At 38.2% G+C, this 13,673-nt stretch overlaps 1 protein-coding gene across 7 annotated transcripts in view; it reads right to left on the bottom strand.

Annotated features, from left to right (window-relative positions):
* Positions 1-13,673, bottom strand: part of SMYD3 (SET and MYND domain containing 3) — a 796,483-nt gene that overhangs the window by 630,721 nt on the left and 152,089 nt on the right. For all 7 annotated transcript variants that reach the window (XM_072830260.1, XM_072830259.1, XM_072830262.1 and 4 more), the window contains one exon: positions 3,410-3,473. In XM_072830260.1, the coding sequence (XP_072686361.1) occupies positions 3,410-3,473 (64 nt within the window). The remainder of the gene's footprint in view (positions 1-3,409; positions 3,474-13,673) is intronic.

Here is a 13,673-nt window from a genome sequence, read left to right as displayed (position 1 = left end):
GGGCAGTCCCGGTGGCACAGCAGTTTAACGCCGCCTGCAGGCCAGGGCATGATCCTGGAGACCCAGGATGGAGTCCCACGTCAGGTTCCCTGCATGGTGCCTGCTTCTCCCTCTGCCTGTGTCTCTGCCTCTCTCTCTCTCAATAAATAAATTAAAAATCTTTAAAAAAAAAAAAAAAGAAAGAAAGAAGACTGGTTCCCATATATAAACTCTCTATTGCATTATATGATATAATAAAGTGTACACAGAGGAATACAAAGCCACTGATAACAAACTACTGTAGCCAGTATAAGAAAGAGTACTGAACATAGCAGTCAATATATACATATCTGTGTACACTACATATGAAGTGTAGACTAAAGTTTGGCGTGTATCCTCCACTCAAAAAACAAACACACAGAGATTACCTCTGGAAAATAGAAATAGGAATGAGAAAGGAAGCTGGAGGAAACATTCACCCTTCTTCATGTACTCTTCTGTTTAAAAATGAAATTTGAGGGGCACCTGGGTGGCTCAGTCAATGAAGGATCTGCCTTTGGCTCAGGTCATGATCTCAGGGTCCCTGGATCAAGCCCTGCATCGGGCTCCCTGCTCAGTGGGGAGTCTGCTTCTCTCTGGCCTCCTGCCCCTTTCCTGCTCATTCTCATTCTCTCTCTCTCTAATACATATATAAAATATTTTTTAAAAAATGAAATCTGAAAAGCAATGACACTGAAACCAGCCTTAGGAGCGCGAGGGACTCTACACTTCATAATACCACAGTAGCCTCTCTGAGATAACTCGATGCCACAGCCCCACACATCAAATGCTAAGCTAATGAACCAAAGTTATGTTCCTCCAGGGCAAACATATTATAGATTTTATGCTACAAATTCACATCCTCTCTATCAATTTCCATTCAGAGGGCATTCACCTCCTGTTCATTACTGTTCAGAGTTCAGTTTGTCAGTTTAATTTTGTGAGGCTTTGTAGGAACCCACAATAATTACAATGTTTAATTCTGTACCTGAAGGGTGAGCTAAACAGAGCTGTTTAAATGCATATGTTCTGGCCAATCTTTGACTCCCATCCTACCTCTACACACATCCCATCCCTTTCTTATACACAAGATGTGAACTAGTTGGCTTATGTAAGATATCTTTCCTCTTACACTAGCTATTTTCCATTACTTTCTACAGTACATCTGACAATGATATTATTATTGATGTTCAGTAAACAGCTAATATATGTGGTAAAAGTATATGCACAACAATGAATCAAAATGACATACCCACCCATCAAACTCCCTCTACACATTCTAATCAGATAATGGATTTTTTTTTTCCTTGAGTGTACTACAAAAGGAGGAAGAACCATTGGAGAAAAAACACTCATAAAAACAGAGGAAAAATAATAAATGTTTAGGTCATTGAGACTATAAAGGAAGTTCATCCAAAAGATATATGTAATTCGAAGGTTCTATATATAGTCATCTTAATTTGAAGTTCCCTGAAATGAATCTCAGTTTCACATGAATTAGATAACATCACTATAAAATAGACTATCTAGAACTTATCTTGTAGAAAAAAGAATGTCCTTGCTTTCATATTTTGCTTTTTCTTATTATTACTAACAATCTTACATAAAACTGGTGTCTTTCTGTGACAGAATTTTTGCTTTACAAAATGAAGCAAAAATAATCCAATTATTTTTCACATTCCATATTTTTATTAGGAAAGTGTTACTTCTAACCTTCTATATAAGTATATTTTTCTTTTGTGTTCCTTGGGGATAGGATGCTCCCTTATTAAAAACAAAACAAATGCTAGGAAAAAATGTGACTACGATAGGAAACAGAAAACTACACCTAATCAGAATGTAAGAGCAAAAATAAAATTTGGGTGTGGAAGAGAAATTAAGAGCTCTGGATACTGACTATCCTGGGTTCATTTCCCAAATTCCAGGGCCTATTCGGTGTAGGATGTTTGGCAGGTTGCTTATGATTCTGGAGCTCAGTCCCCTTACTGGTAAAATGAGCACAATGATAGTGATCCCCCCAAGATTCTTGTAAGAACAAACAGAATAAAACAGTACTTGACACACAATAGACGTCTCGTAAATATTAGCTCTTATTAGTAGTACAGATTAGGAAACTGAGGCCCAAAGAATTTACAGGCTTTCTTTGGGATAATTTAACAAGCTAATTGCATAACTGTCATTAGAACTTAGGTCCTCTGATTAATTTGTACACGTATGTTTCTTTTCTGGTAAGAACACTATTTGCAGTCTGGGGACATTACTTTCAAAGGAGAAAGTGAGATAGCAGAAAAGCCCTCAGATAAGTATGGCCTAGATGTGAAAAAAGGAAAAAGGAAGGCTAGGTGTGTGGGGACATAATCATACACTCCAAAATGAGAAACAAAAAGGATGGGTTGAAGGTTGAGAGCAAGTGACACAGACATAAAACCTCCAATTACACTTTTTATTATGATGCAATTCATTATAGCATAATTGCATTTCTTATGAAATGATAAGGTTAGAAGAAAAGGTTATGTTGAATGTTAATTATACATCCTTTGAAGAATTTCAAAACCATTAACAGTGATACTCTCACAGACTCTGTTGGTTGTCATAAATAAAACTCTTGGAAGGCAATCTTTAAAAATTCGAAATCAAGCACCCTTTTACTCATCGATACAGCCAGGAAGAACTTATCCTACAATTAATTTCTGGAGGTGTGCAAAAATGTGCACAAGAAGATGCTTGGTCCATTACTGGGAGTACCAAATATTGAAAAAAAGTTAAGTATTCATTAACGAGGAAGAAACAATCATGGTTCATTCACATAACAGAATCAGACGACAATAAACGGTCCTCTAGGCAGATTATAAAATGAAAAGGAGAATTTAGGTATATAAGAATAATCCAACTCTGTTTTTCTAAACAAAGAATATAAAAATGTGAATGTGTCTGCACAAGAAAATACTGCAAAGACAAAGAAGAAATTTAACAGTGGGTATATCTCTGGGCAATGAGACTGAGGTCAGGAGGACAAGAAGATAGGAATGAACTTTTTTTTCACAATATATGGATATTATGTATTTAGTTTATATATAAAGACTTCATACATATATGAATTTTTACCATACACATTATTAACTTTTAAATTGAAGGAAAATAACAAGTTAAAATTAATCAAAGATTGAAAAAAAAAGAGAAATTAAGAGCAGAGACCTTGAAAGTTTCACTTGAACATTCTTTTATTTATTTATTTCGGAGACAGAGAGTATGAAGGGAGGAACAAAGAGAAAGGGAGAAGCAGACTACAGACTGAAGTGGGAGTCCAACACAGGGCTCAATCTCATGACCCTGAGATCATGACCTGAGCCAACTGAGCCACCCAGGTGCCCCTGTAGCTGAACATTCTTACCTGACACTTAGCACTACAGTATTTGGCAACTCGGCATTGAGAACATCGCATCAGTTTTTCCTTCCTGTTAAAAAAAAAAAAAAAAAAAAATTTCACATTAGGAAACGAGTGAAAATCATCTATGATTGAAGAAAGAAATACAAATCAACCTACCCTACTGACACCAATATGTTCGGCTCATCCCATCTGTACAGTACTGTAAGATTCAGATTTTCATACCGATGAACATCTTTCATCCTTAATGTGAGACATGGACATAATAGCTAATGATCTCTTTTTATAAATTGTAGTAAAATGAATATAACAAAATTTACCACCTCACTTTTAAGTGCATAGTTCAGTGTGTTAAAAAGATAATTCAAGGTCCAAAATGGAGTCACTTATGCTAAGCCCCATATAATGTTTGAGATGTAACTAGTTTTGGCTCTTCCAGAAATGGAATCTTAAAACAGTCAATCAGGGGGTGCCTGGGAGGCTCAGTCGGTTAACCATCTGCCCTCAGCTCAGGTCATGATCCCAGGGTCCTGGGATAGAGCCCCACTCGGGCTCCCTGCTCACCCCTATAGAAAGTGACCTTGCAAGAATCAACCCATTTTCTCACCTAGTATTATTTCCTTATTTCTGCTCTCTTCTGCCTAAAGAAGTCTTTCATTTTGTACAGCATAATAGGACTACTTTTTATCTACTACACTGTGGCTGCTGCCCAATTCATGAACTACTGAATAAACCCCAAAAGATCTTTAAAATTTACCCTATCTGCCTAGGGGGCTCAGTGGTTAAGTGTCTGCCTTTGGTTCACGGTCGGACTTGATTCCAGGGTCTAGGGATCAAGTCCCACAGCCTGCTTCTCCCTCTGCCTATGTCTCTGCCTCTCTGTGCCGCCATGAATAAATAAATAAAATCTTTAAAAATAAAGAATAATATCTACTCAGTTGAATTATGTTTCTTAACAAATGGCATTAAGTACATTCACACTGTTGTGCACCATCAGGACCACTAATATCCTTTTTAATTAAAAAAATTCATTAAAGTCAGAGATTCCCAGAGTCCAAAAATTTTACATCATACAGATTTTAATGTCTCCATATGAAATACAAAATACAGTGCCATCAACTAGCTGGAAGTATCTATACTCTTCAAACATTAAAATTGTAGAATTCTTAACTTTTCATATACTTTAATTATGAATATACTCTTTCTGGAAAATGACTTTAAAATTCTACTAAATCCAGTTACTACTTTAGACATGCTGAATTGTGATGCTCAAAAGTTACATCCCCTATGTAAGAAAAAAGCAAAAATGAAGGAAAATTGAATTATAAAATAAAAAATAAATATGATAAAATTAATAGCAATAAACAAAAAGCAGGAAGGACTATGGATACTCAGAGTAGCCAAGAGCATTAAAAGTCAAACTATAATATTAATATCAAGGATAAAATAAGAACAAATCTTTCCAAGCACTTCTAATGTGCCAGGTACTGTTCAAAGATTTTTATACCTATGACTTACACTTAATTTCAAACAGTCCTACAAAGAAGCAGTCTTACTATGACAAATTTACGGATACTTCAATTCATTTTCCTGAGATAGAAAGTAGACAGAGTAGTGCAAACAACATAAAGGGCATGTGGCAGGGATATTGAAAGAGAAAAACCAGAATCCTAAAGAGAATCAGAACTTAAACAGATCACATACTTCATTCACTTCTGGGACAGTGAGCATCAGATATGGAGCATAAAACATGGGGAAAGGTTAAAATCTAAATAAAGGGAAGCCAAAATGCTTCCCAACCCAAGAACAGAACTGTAGCTGCCACATATCAACATTCCAAGCAACAATGCAAGCCAAGCAATCTGACCTTCAGGTTCTTGTTTTGACCATCAACACCATACTACCACTCTTTGATAAAATTAGATAAAAACAAAATCCACCAAGGGACATCTGGGTGGTTCAGTTGGTTAAGCATCTATTAATATTGACTCAGGTCATGATCTTAGAGTCTGGGTTCAAGCCCAGGGTAGGCTCCAGGCAGTGGGCTTGAGATTCTCTCTCTCTCTCTCTCTCTCTCTCTCTCCCTCCTTCCCTCCCACTCTCTATCTCCAAACTAAATAAATAACACTTAAGGAAAAAAATCCACCCATAGGCTGTATATGAAACACACTGTAAATAAAAGGACATACAAAAGAGGATGAAAAGGATATGCAAAGCAAATACTAACTAGAGAAAAAACCTGTGTATCAACATCAATTTCAGAAAAAAAGCACTTTACAGTTAAAGATAGTGTTAGAGATAAATAAAGTTAATATTCAATGATAAGAAACTCCCATCCCCAGATGTTAAGCACCTAGTGACAAATGTACCCAGTCACAAAATATATAAAGTACAAGTAACAGCTCTAAGGGAAAAAATGACCACCACAGTAATTTAGTATATATAAGGCCCTTAAAATAGTGTCTGGAATGTAGTAAGTACCAAATAAGTATTATTTATTACTATAAAAATATATGAAGCCTTTTTCAGCAATTCACAGACCAAACAGATAAAGAAAAAGGAGCTCAATAATTTACTTGATCTCATGCAATACACAGACCCTTATATCCTTTACATGACGTATACATATTCCTTTTAAGCACTCACTGACCATTTACAAAAAATGCACAGAAAGCAGACCACAGATTAAATCTCAAAAATCCCAAAGAATCTGGGCACCTGGATGGCTCAGTGGTTGAGCGTTTGCCTTTGGCTTGAGGCGTGATCCAGAGGCTCCCCAAAGGAGCCTGCCTCTCCCTCTGCCTATGTCTCTGCCTGTGTCTTTCATGAATTAAGAAAAAAAAAAAAATCCCACAGAATCAATACCACATAGATCTTTTCCTCCAATCATAAAGGAATCAAATTAGAAATCAGTAACAAAAAGAAATCCAGGGAAATATCATATGCACGAAAGGGTAAAAGCATGTTTTTATAGAACTCAAGGATTAAAGAAGAATGATCATGAAATCAGAAAAAATATATATTTTGTTGAGTAGGCTCCATACACACAGGATAAGGTTCAAACTCACAGCCCTGAGATCAAGAGTCACATGTTCTGATAACTGAGCCAGCCAGGTGCCCTGAAAATATATGAGATTAAATAATGAAAAAATACCAAAACTTGTGAGATAAAGCAACAATCATACTTACAAGAACTTTCACAACTTCAAATATTTACACTAAAAATAACAAACTGAGGGAAGCCTGGGTGGCTCAGTTGGTTAAGCAAAGGACTCCTGATTTCAGCTCAGATCATGATCTCAGGGTCAGAAGATCAAGCCCCACATGGGGCTCTGCATTCAATGGAGAGCCAGCTTGAGAGTCTCTCCCTCCACCTCTGCCTCTCCCTCACCCCTTTCTCTCTCAAACAAATAAATAAATCTTCTTTAAAAAAAGAAAAACTGGGCAATCCCTGTGGCGCAGCGGTTTAGCGCTGCCTGCAGCCTGGGGTGTGATCCTGGAGGCCCGGGATCCAGTCCCACGTCGGGCTCCCTGCATGGAGCCTGCTTCTCCCTCTGCCTGTGTCTCTGCCTCTGTGTGTGTGTGTGTGTGTGTGTGTGTCTATGAATAAATAAAAATCTTTAAAAAAAAATAAATAAATAAGTAAAAGAAAAACTGAAAGTAAATGAGCTAAACATATAAATCAAGAATTTCAACGTAAAGATAGCAGAAAACTAAGGAAAGCAGGAAATTTCCCAACAAATCCACAAAACGAAACAGAACACAGTGACATAATAGAGGACAAGCAAAACCAGGATGGGTAACATCAACAGATGTCTTGCAAGATTAGTTAGCAGGAAGTTTACAAACAAATAACATTAGGAACAAAACGGAATCAAGTCAAGATTCAGTAGACTGAAAAACAAACAGGAGAGACTTCTGAGGGAATGATAGTAATGACACAATTTTTCAATCTCCTTAAAACAACAGTGCAAGCAACAACAGCAAACCTGAGTATCACTACCCACCCTAGAAAACATCCCAACAAACCCTAAATATGAATGCTGCAGAGGAAAACACTACAAGCTCTGAAATTAAATCAATCTATTTGTGGGAGAAAAACAAGAAAGGCAGATGGGCTCTCAATAAGCCTGAGAACAAAAGTAAGTCCCAAACTGCCAAAAGATACCCAGTGAGTCAAGCTAACCTGAGAACAGGTAGCCAAAATTGGGAGAGGATGCTTTCGGCAAGAATATTCCTGAGGATGAGGCACGGGGGTACCCCTGAATGCCATCTTCCTCAGACCGGGCTCTGAGGCTCAGATCTTCCCTCATCTCCTTTTTTCTGGTATAAGTTATTCAGAAGTAATCTCCATTCTTTTCAAATTAAAAGCCCCAGCTGTATAAAATGTTTCTTTGCAATTTTAAAAATTAATGAGCAAAATCAAGATACCTTAGGAGGTCAGTGATGAAGAGGTTAGCAAGTCAAACTAGGTCCTTCCCTCCCATAACTACCAACCACGGGCTTTAATGCATTTTAACACAGAATGGTGGCAAAGCAAATACGAAGATTAGTGTAAGTACCTAAATTATATAATTGTTGTTTTGATGCATGAAGGAAACGCCTTAACATGAGTTATTTAAATGTTCAGAGTTATTTTTACATATCAAATAAACAAACAAAATTTAAGTTCTTAAGTTTCAAAAAAAGAGTCAAGTGAATTCAAGAGAAAAGTTGTGTGTTTCATCAGAAAACCACTGAGCCTTGGAAGGGTTACTCCTTCTCTCTCAGAGGGAAGATTCAGAGCAATGGCATCCCAAGAAGCAAATTCCAACAAAGGAGAATAAGTTAAATGAGTTTCCTTCCAAACTAAAATTCTTTGGTTCTGCTTCTTTTGCACAGCCAACAAATATAAACAAAATTTGAAGATGACAAAAGTTGTGCATGTTCTAAGGTGAATTACAGTAGTCTCAGAGGGACAGAGAAGTAATAAATATAGAGTTTTCACAAATTGCAGAAATATCTTGTTTGCAAAATTATTAACTCAAAGGTCCAAATAGACTTTCTGAATGAAAAGCAATCTAAGGGGACGCCTGGGTGGCTCAGCGTTTAGCACCTGCCCAGGTTGTGATCCTGGAGTCCCAGGATCAAGTCCCACATCAGGCTCCCTGCATGGAGCCTGCTTCTCCCTCTGCCTGTGTCTCTGCCTCTCTGTCTGTGTCTCTCATGAATAAATAAATAAAATCTATAAAAAAAAAAAAAAAGAAAAGCAATCTAAGGAAATAGGTTAGCAATGTATCAGCAACAGGAAATAATTAATTTTTTACCTTTTCCCCTCTCCACTTAAGAGATAAATAATAGTATTCTACCCTCAAATAAAAGAAGATATTAAAATTATTTTACACCAAAATTAGTGTTCTCTTTTGCCCTACCCACCAAAACAGCAAAAAGGAACCCCCTATCACTTATTCATGCAATCTGTGATACACTTTAGAACAATGTTAAATCACAGAAAATTAGGTTGTTCAGTATTCCAGATACAGTCGTTCATAGAGCAAAACAAGTGAAGTCCTCTCTTCCAAGTAAAGGCTGGGACATCCCGAGTTTCTCCAACAGCATAGGCAACAGAAACGCGGAAAGGAAATAAAAACAGCGCAAAATTACTTGTTCTTCCAGCATACAAATTTAGAACTTATATCACTGTATCTAAAAAAAATCAAAGAAGAAAAATCAATTGGCTCCTTCAAATCCCAACAATTGCGGTAATATTTAAAGGAATGTCTCTCTGTCCTTGGTTATCAGTGGGAGAAAGTATCCCAAGGTTTAAAATTGTGCCCTAAAATAATATAGGCAGGGACCAGACAGAGAAAAAAAAAGTTTCCTGGAAAGCATAGAGAAAACAAACAAATCCTAGTGATTCAAATTAAATCCTCCCCAGCCCTGGCAGCTACTGAATCCATTTTAAACTTTCCATAGAGAAAACAAGGTATCTATAACACATTCATGGATAGTATGCTTGGGACACGGTCAATTATGTCTTGATCCCCTAGAAGTCTCCCAGCGTGCCTTGCAGTAGAATCTCTCCTTCAAGGGCTAGCAGCACACTCACTGTTGGCCACTCTGGCCCAGGCAAAAGGCTCAGGAAGCACAGGGAAACCCAGCAACCCTTCTGCCCTCCAAAGCAGCTCATCTGGATAAAGCACAGCCCTGTACAATCGGATGCAACCCAGAAACCAATGTATGTCTTTGCAGCCTCCTTTTCTGAGCTGAAGATCCATGCCCAGAAATCTTTTGGATACTTCTGGTTCTTTTTCAAGGACCAAAATTTAGTTTGTGGTTGATCACTGTGACCTTAGAGAAGAAATCTGAGCTAAGAAAAAGAACAGACCTCATTAGGTAGAGGCCAAATCACTTATACTTGCTTAAGAAACTGTTGACCTTGGGAGCTCTAATGTAGTACCCTTGCCATAATATACAAGGCTTTAAAGAAGAGTCTCTGATAACCATTCCTATGAAAATATTTCTTCACACAATTAACACATAAGACACTCCTGGAGTATGAGGAATACTGACTGTCTTAAGAATAAAGAGCTCTATTTTTTCAAAAGGCAAAAACCAAAATAACTAAGTGAATAAAGCCTAAATATAATTCCTAAGACAGACAGACCACAGAAATAATACTTCTATAAAGAATTTTATGTTTGGGATGCCTGGGTGGTTCAGTGGCTGAGTATCTGCCTTCAGCTCAGGGCGTGATCTCAGGGTCCTGGGATCAAGTCCCACAACAGGCTCCCCACAGGAAGCCTACTTCTCCCTCTGCCTGTGTCTCTGCCTCTCTTCATGAATAAATAAATAAAATATTTAAAAATAAAAGAATTTTAGGGCAGCCCGGGTGGCTCAGCGGTTTAGTGCTACCTTCAGCCCAGGGCGTGATCCTGGAGACCTGGGATCAAGTCCCACATCGGGCTCCATGTATGAAGCTTTCTTCTCCCTCTGCCTGTGTCTCTACCTCTCTCTCTCTCTCTTTCTCTCTCTCTCTCTGTGTCTCTCATGAATAAATAAGTAAAATCTTTTTAAAAACAAAAAGAATTTTGTATTTGTAAACATCTCTGAAATCTCAGAATCCTGACTCATTAGAAATATTAATGTCCGGGTACTCAGGTGGCTCAGTCTGTTAAGCGTCTGCCTTCAGCTCAGGTCATGATCTCCAGGGTCCTGGGATCGAGCTCCATGATGGGGAGCCCACTTCTCCCTGTCCTCCCAGCTTGTGCTTTCTCTATCTTTGTCTCTATCTCAAATAAATAAATAAAATCTTTAAAAAAAATAAAAAAGAATAGAAATGTTAACGTCAGGTACCTAAGTACTTGGCTGTTTCCTCATAGAAATTTCTGAAGCAAATGGAATTCTCCACTATGAAAAGGAGATTATTCCACACAAAGTCATGCTGTTCTATCCAAGGGTAGTACAATTACTTTTACTCTGACCAAATAAAATACACTACAAAATGCTAGGCATACAGAGTTCCTTTGACATAAATATTCATAATAATATAAGAAAAGAAATCTTCCATTTTTGTTTCCAGATGGTAATTACGTTGGTATGAGCCCAAGGCTTCTTTTTAAATCACATCCACCATTCACCTAACTATCAAATAACACAAAATAGCAGACATGATCAATATAATAAAGACTCATAGGAAAGCAGAATTAGTTTAGATTCATTTTTCTACATCCCCTCTCACTTTCTTTCAGAATCCTAACATTTAAAGTACAAAACAAGAGGGGCACCTGGGTGGCTCAGCCGTTGACTTTGGCTCAGGGAGTGATCCCGGAGTCCTGGGATTGAGTCCCACATCAGGTTCCCTGCAGAGAGCCTGCTTCTCCCTCTGCCAATGTCTCTGCCTCTCTCTGTGTCTCTCATGAATAAATAAACAAAATCTTAAAAAAAAAAGAAAAAGTACAAAACAAGAAAACGTAATGGTTAGTATTTCAGGGGGAAAAAAAAAAGGATCTATGACCCATAGGTACCATACATTTCGGGGCAAAACACAAAGTAATTCAAATCCACATTAGCGTTTAGAGAAAAAGCATAGCAAGGTATCGGAGCCAAATCAGACAAGAGGGGCAGATCATCTGACTTGGGTACTTCTCTTTACACTGTTCTCTGGCTCCTAAATTAAAACTATTATACTTGGGGAGACAGTGCTACCTGATGAACACAAACTCCCAACTGTAATTCAGCAAGTGTTCAGTGACTGGTCACCATGTGGACAGCATCCTGCAAGGTCCTGTGTTGACAAATGCAAGGAGGGCACTACAGTCACAACTCCTAGGAGCTCATGATAAATGAGGACAGATCAATACATACCACTTGCAGAATCAGCCACAACACAAAACCAACTTTTGAGAAGCAGCACAGGCTATAGAACCTGAGTTGAGATGAAGGCAAAGTCACATTCTGATAAAGAGTAAATAAGAGAGGATGGCAGGGCTGTTAAGGAAAAGGGAAGTCCCCATTACCTACAAAGGAAGGTGCTTGAGCTGTTTAGAGTTCAAAATCTGCAGTCCAAGTGCTATGGTCTGAATGTGTCCACATCAAAATTCATGGGTTGAAATCTTAATATCAAAGCTGACAGGATGAGGAGGCAGGCCCTTCAGGAGGTGCTTAGGTTATCAGGGTGGAGCATTCATAAATGAAATTAGTGTTCTTAAAAAGTGAGCCCAAAGAGCTCCATCACCCCTTCTACCAGGTGAGGACACAGAGGGAAGGCACCTGCTAATAAGAAGCAGGAAGAAAGCCTCACCAGAAAGCGACCGTGGTGGCACTCTGAGTTTGAACTTTCCAGCTTCCAGAACTGTGTAAATAAACTTCCTGTGCTTAAAACTTATCCCGTCTGATATTTGTTAGAGTAGCTCCAAGGACTAAGACACCAAGCCCACTCCCTACCAGCAGTGCAACCTTGCAACTTCCCTTATCCTCAATTTCCTCTCTGTAAAATGGGATTAAGAAACCACTCATAAAACTGCCTGGTGAACCCCATGAGATCATCTGTCCAAAGTGCCCACTGACAACGTGCTAATTAAAGCATCTAGCAGAGTTAAAACTGGGCTGCTGAGAGTAATATTGCCAGAGTGCTCAAGATAACTTGGTCTGTATCTATGCCCTATCTGAACAGAGCTTCTTCTGGAACTATCCCGTGACTTCTAAAAAAAAAGCAAAATCCACCTGTGCCACAAATCTGGTCATCTCCATGCAGGCACACAGACAGACATTACATACACTACTACCACTTTGTCCTTGGCTCTAATTCCAAGTTTTGACCTGAATGAGAAGTGCTTCCCTGCTCAATCTCCATTCACTAAGGGGTCTGGTACTATTTTTTTTTTAAGGTTTTATTTATTTATTCATGAGAGACACAGAGAGACAGAGAGAGAGAGAGAGAGAGAGGCAGAGACACCGGCAGAGGGAGAAGCAGGCTCCACGCAGGGAGTCCCGACGTGGGACTCGATCCCGGGTCTCCAGGATCACACCTTGGGCAGGCACCAAACCGCTGAGCCACCCAGGGATCCCTATTATTTTTAATTTGATCAGAATGATTAACTTCAGACTGGTCTGATTCAAGAAGCTAAAGACACTGTATGAAGGTTTCATTTGTGAAAAATGAAAATCAGAGAAGACTGTTACATCTTAGGCAAAATTAAAAGGCAATTATGACTCCTGACATTCTGTTTGCTTTTCACAAGGTAACCTCTACCACAAGTTAAGGAGGAAACTATCACATTTTTACAAGAGCACAGACTTAAAGTTTCCTTGTTATATAATGTTTCCCTGCAAAATTCAGCATCATGTACTCAGGGCCCTATCCATGTTTAAAACTGGTGCCTTACAGCTATTTTTTAGGCAAAGCACACATGAGTAAACTGAAGAAATCTATGGCCAAAATGCAATGCTGAAAAAAGGATCTGTTCTAACAACATCTATGTTCCTAAATAGGAAACCTCTCGAGCCGAGTCTAGTAATATGACTGGTAAGTCTAAGAGATGTATATAATTTCCCCAAGTCTTCCTGAAATACAAAATAATAAAAATGTGAGAAATAAAAAAGATCTGATTTCACCCAAAGAGTGAAATCAGAAATCCTTAAACTTGTAAGCATTGCTAGTATAAATATCACTCAGCATATACATAAAAATCAAAATACTGTGGGTAGAATTTCAAAGAAGGTACAAAAATATTTGATCAATATTTTCATCAATATACTATGACCTAAGCATTCAAACTGGCAAAAGATG

This window comes from Canis lupus, chromosome 6 (assembly GCF_048164855.1).
Source record: "Canis lupus baileyi chromosome 6, mCanLup2.hap1, whole genome shotgun sequence".
Classification (NCBI taxonomy): domain Eukaryota; kingdom Metazoa; phylum Chordata; class Mammalia; order Carnivora; family Canidae; genus Canis; species Canis lupus.
Note: the sequence above shows the minus strand (reverse complement) of the source record. Positions and strands in the feature narration are given on the sequence as shown.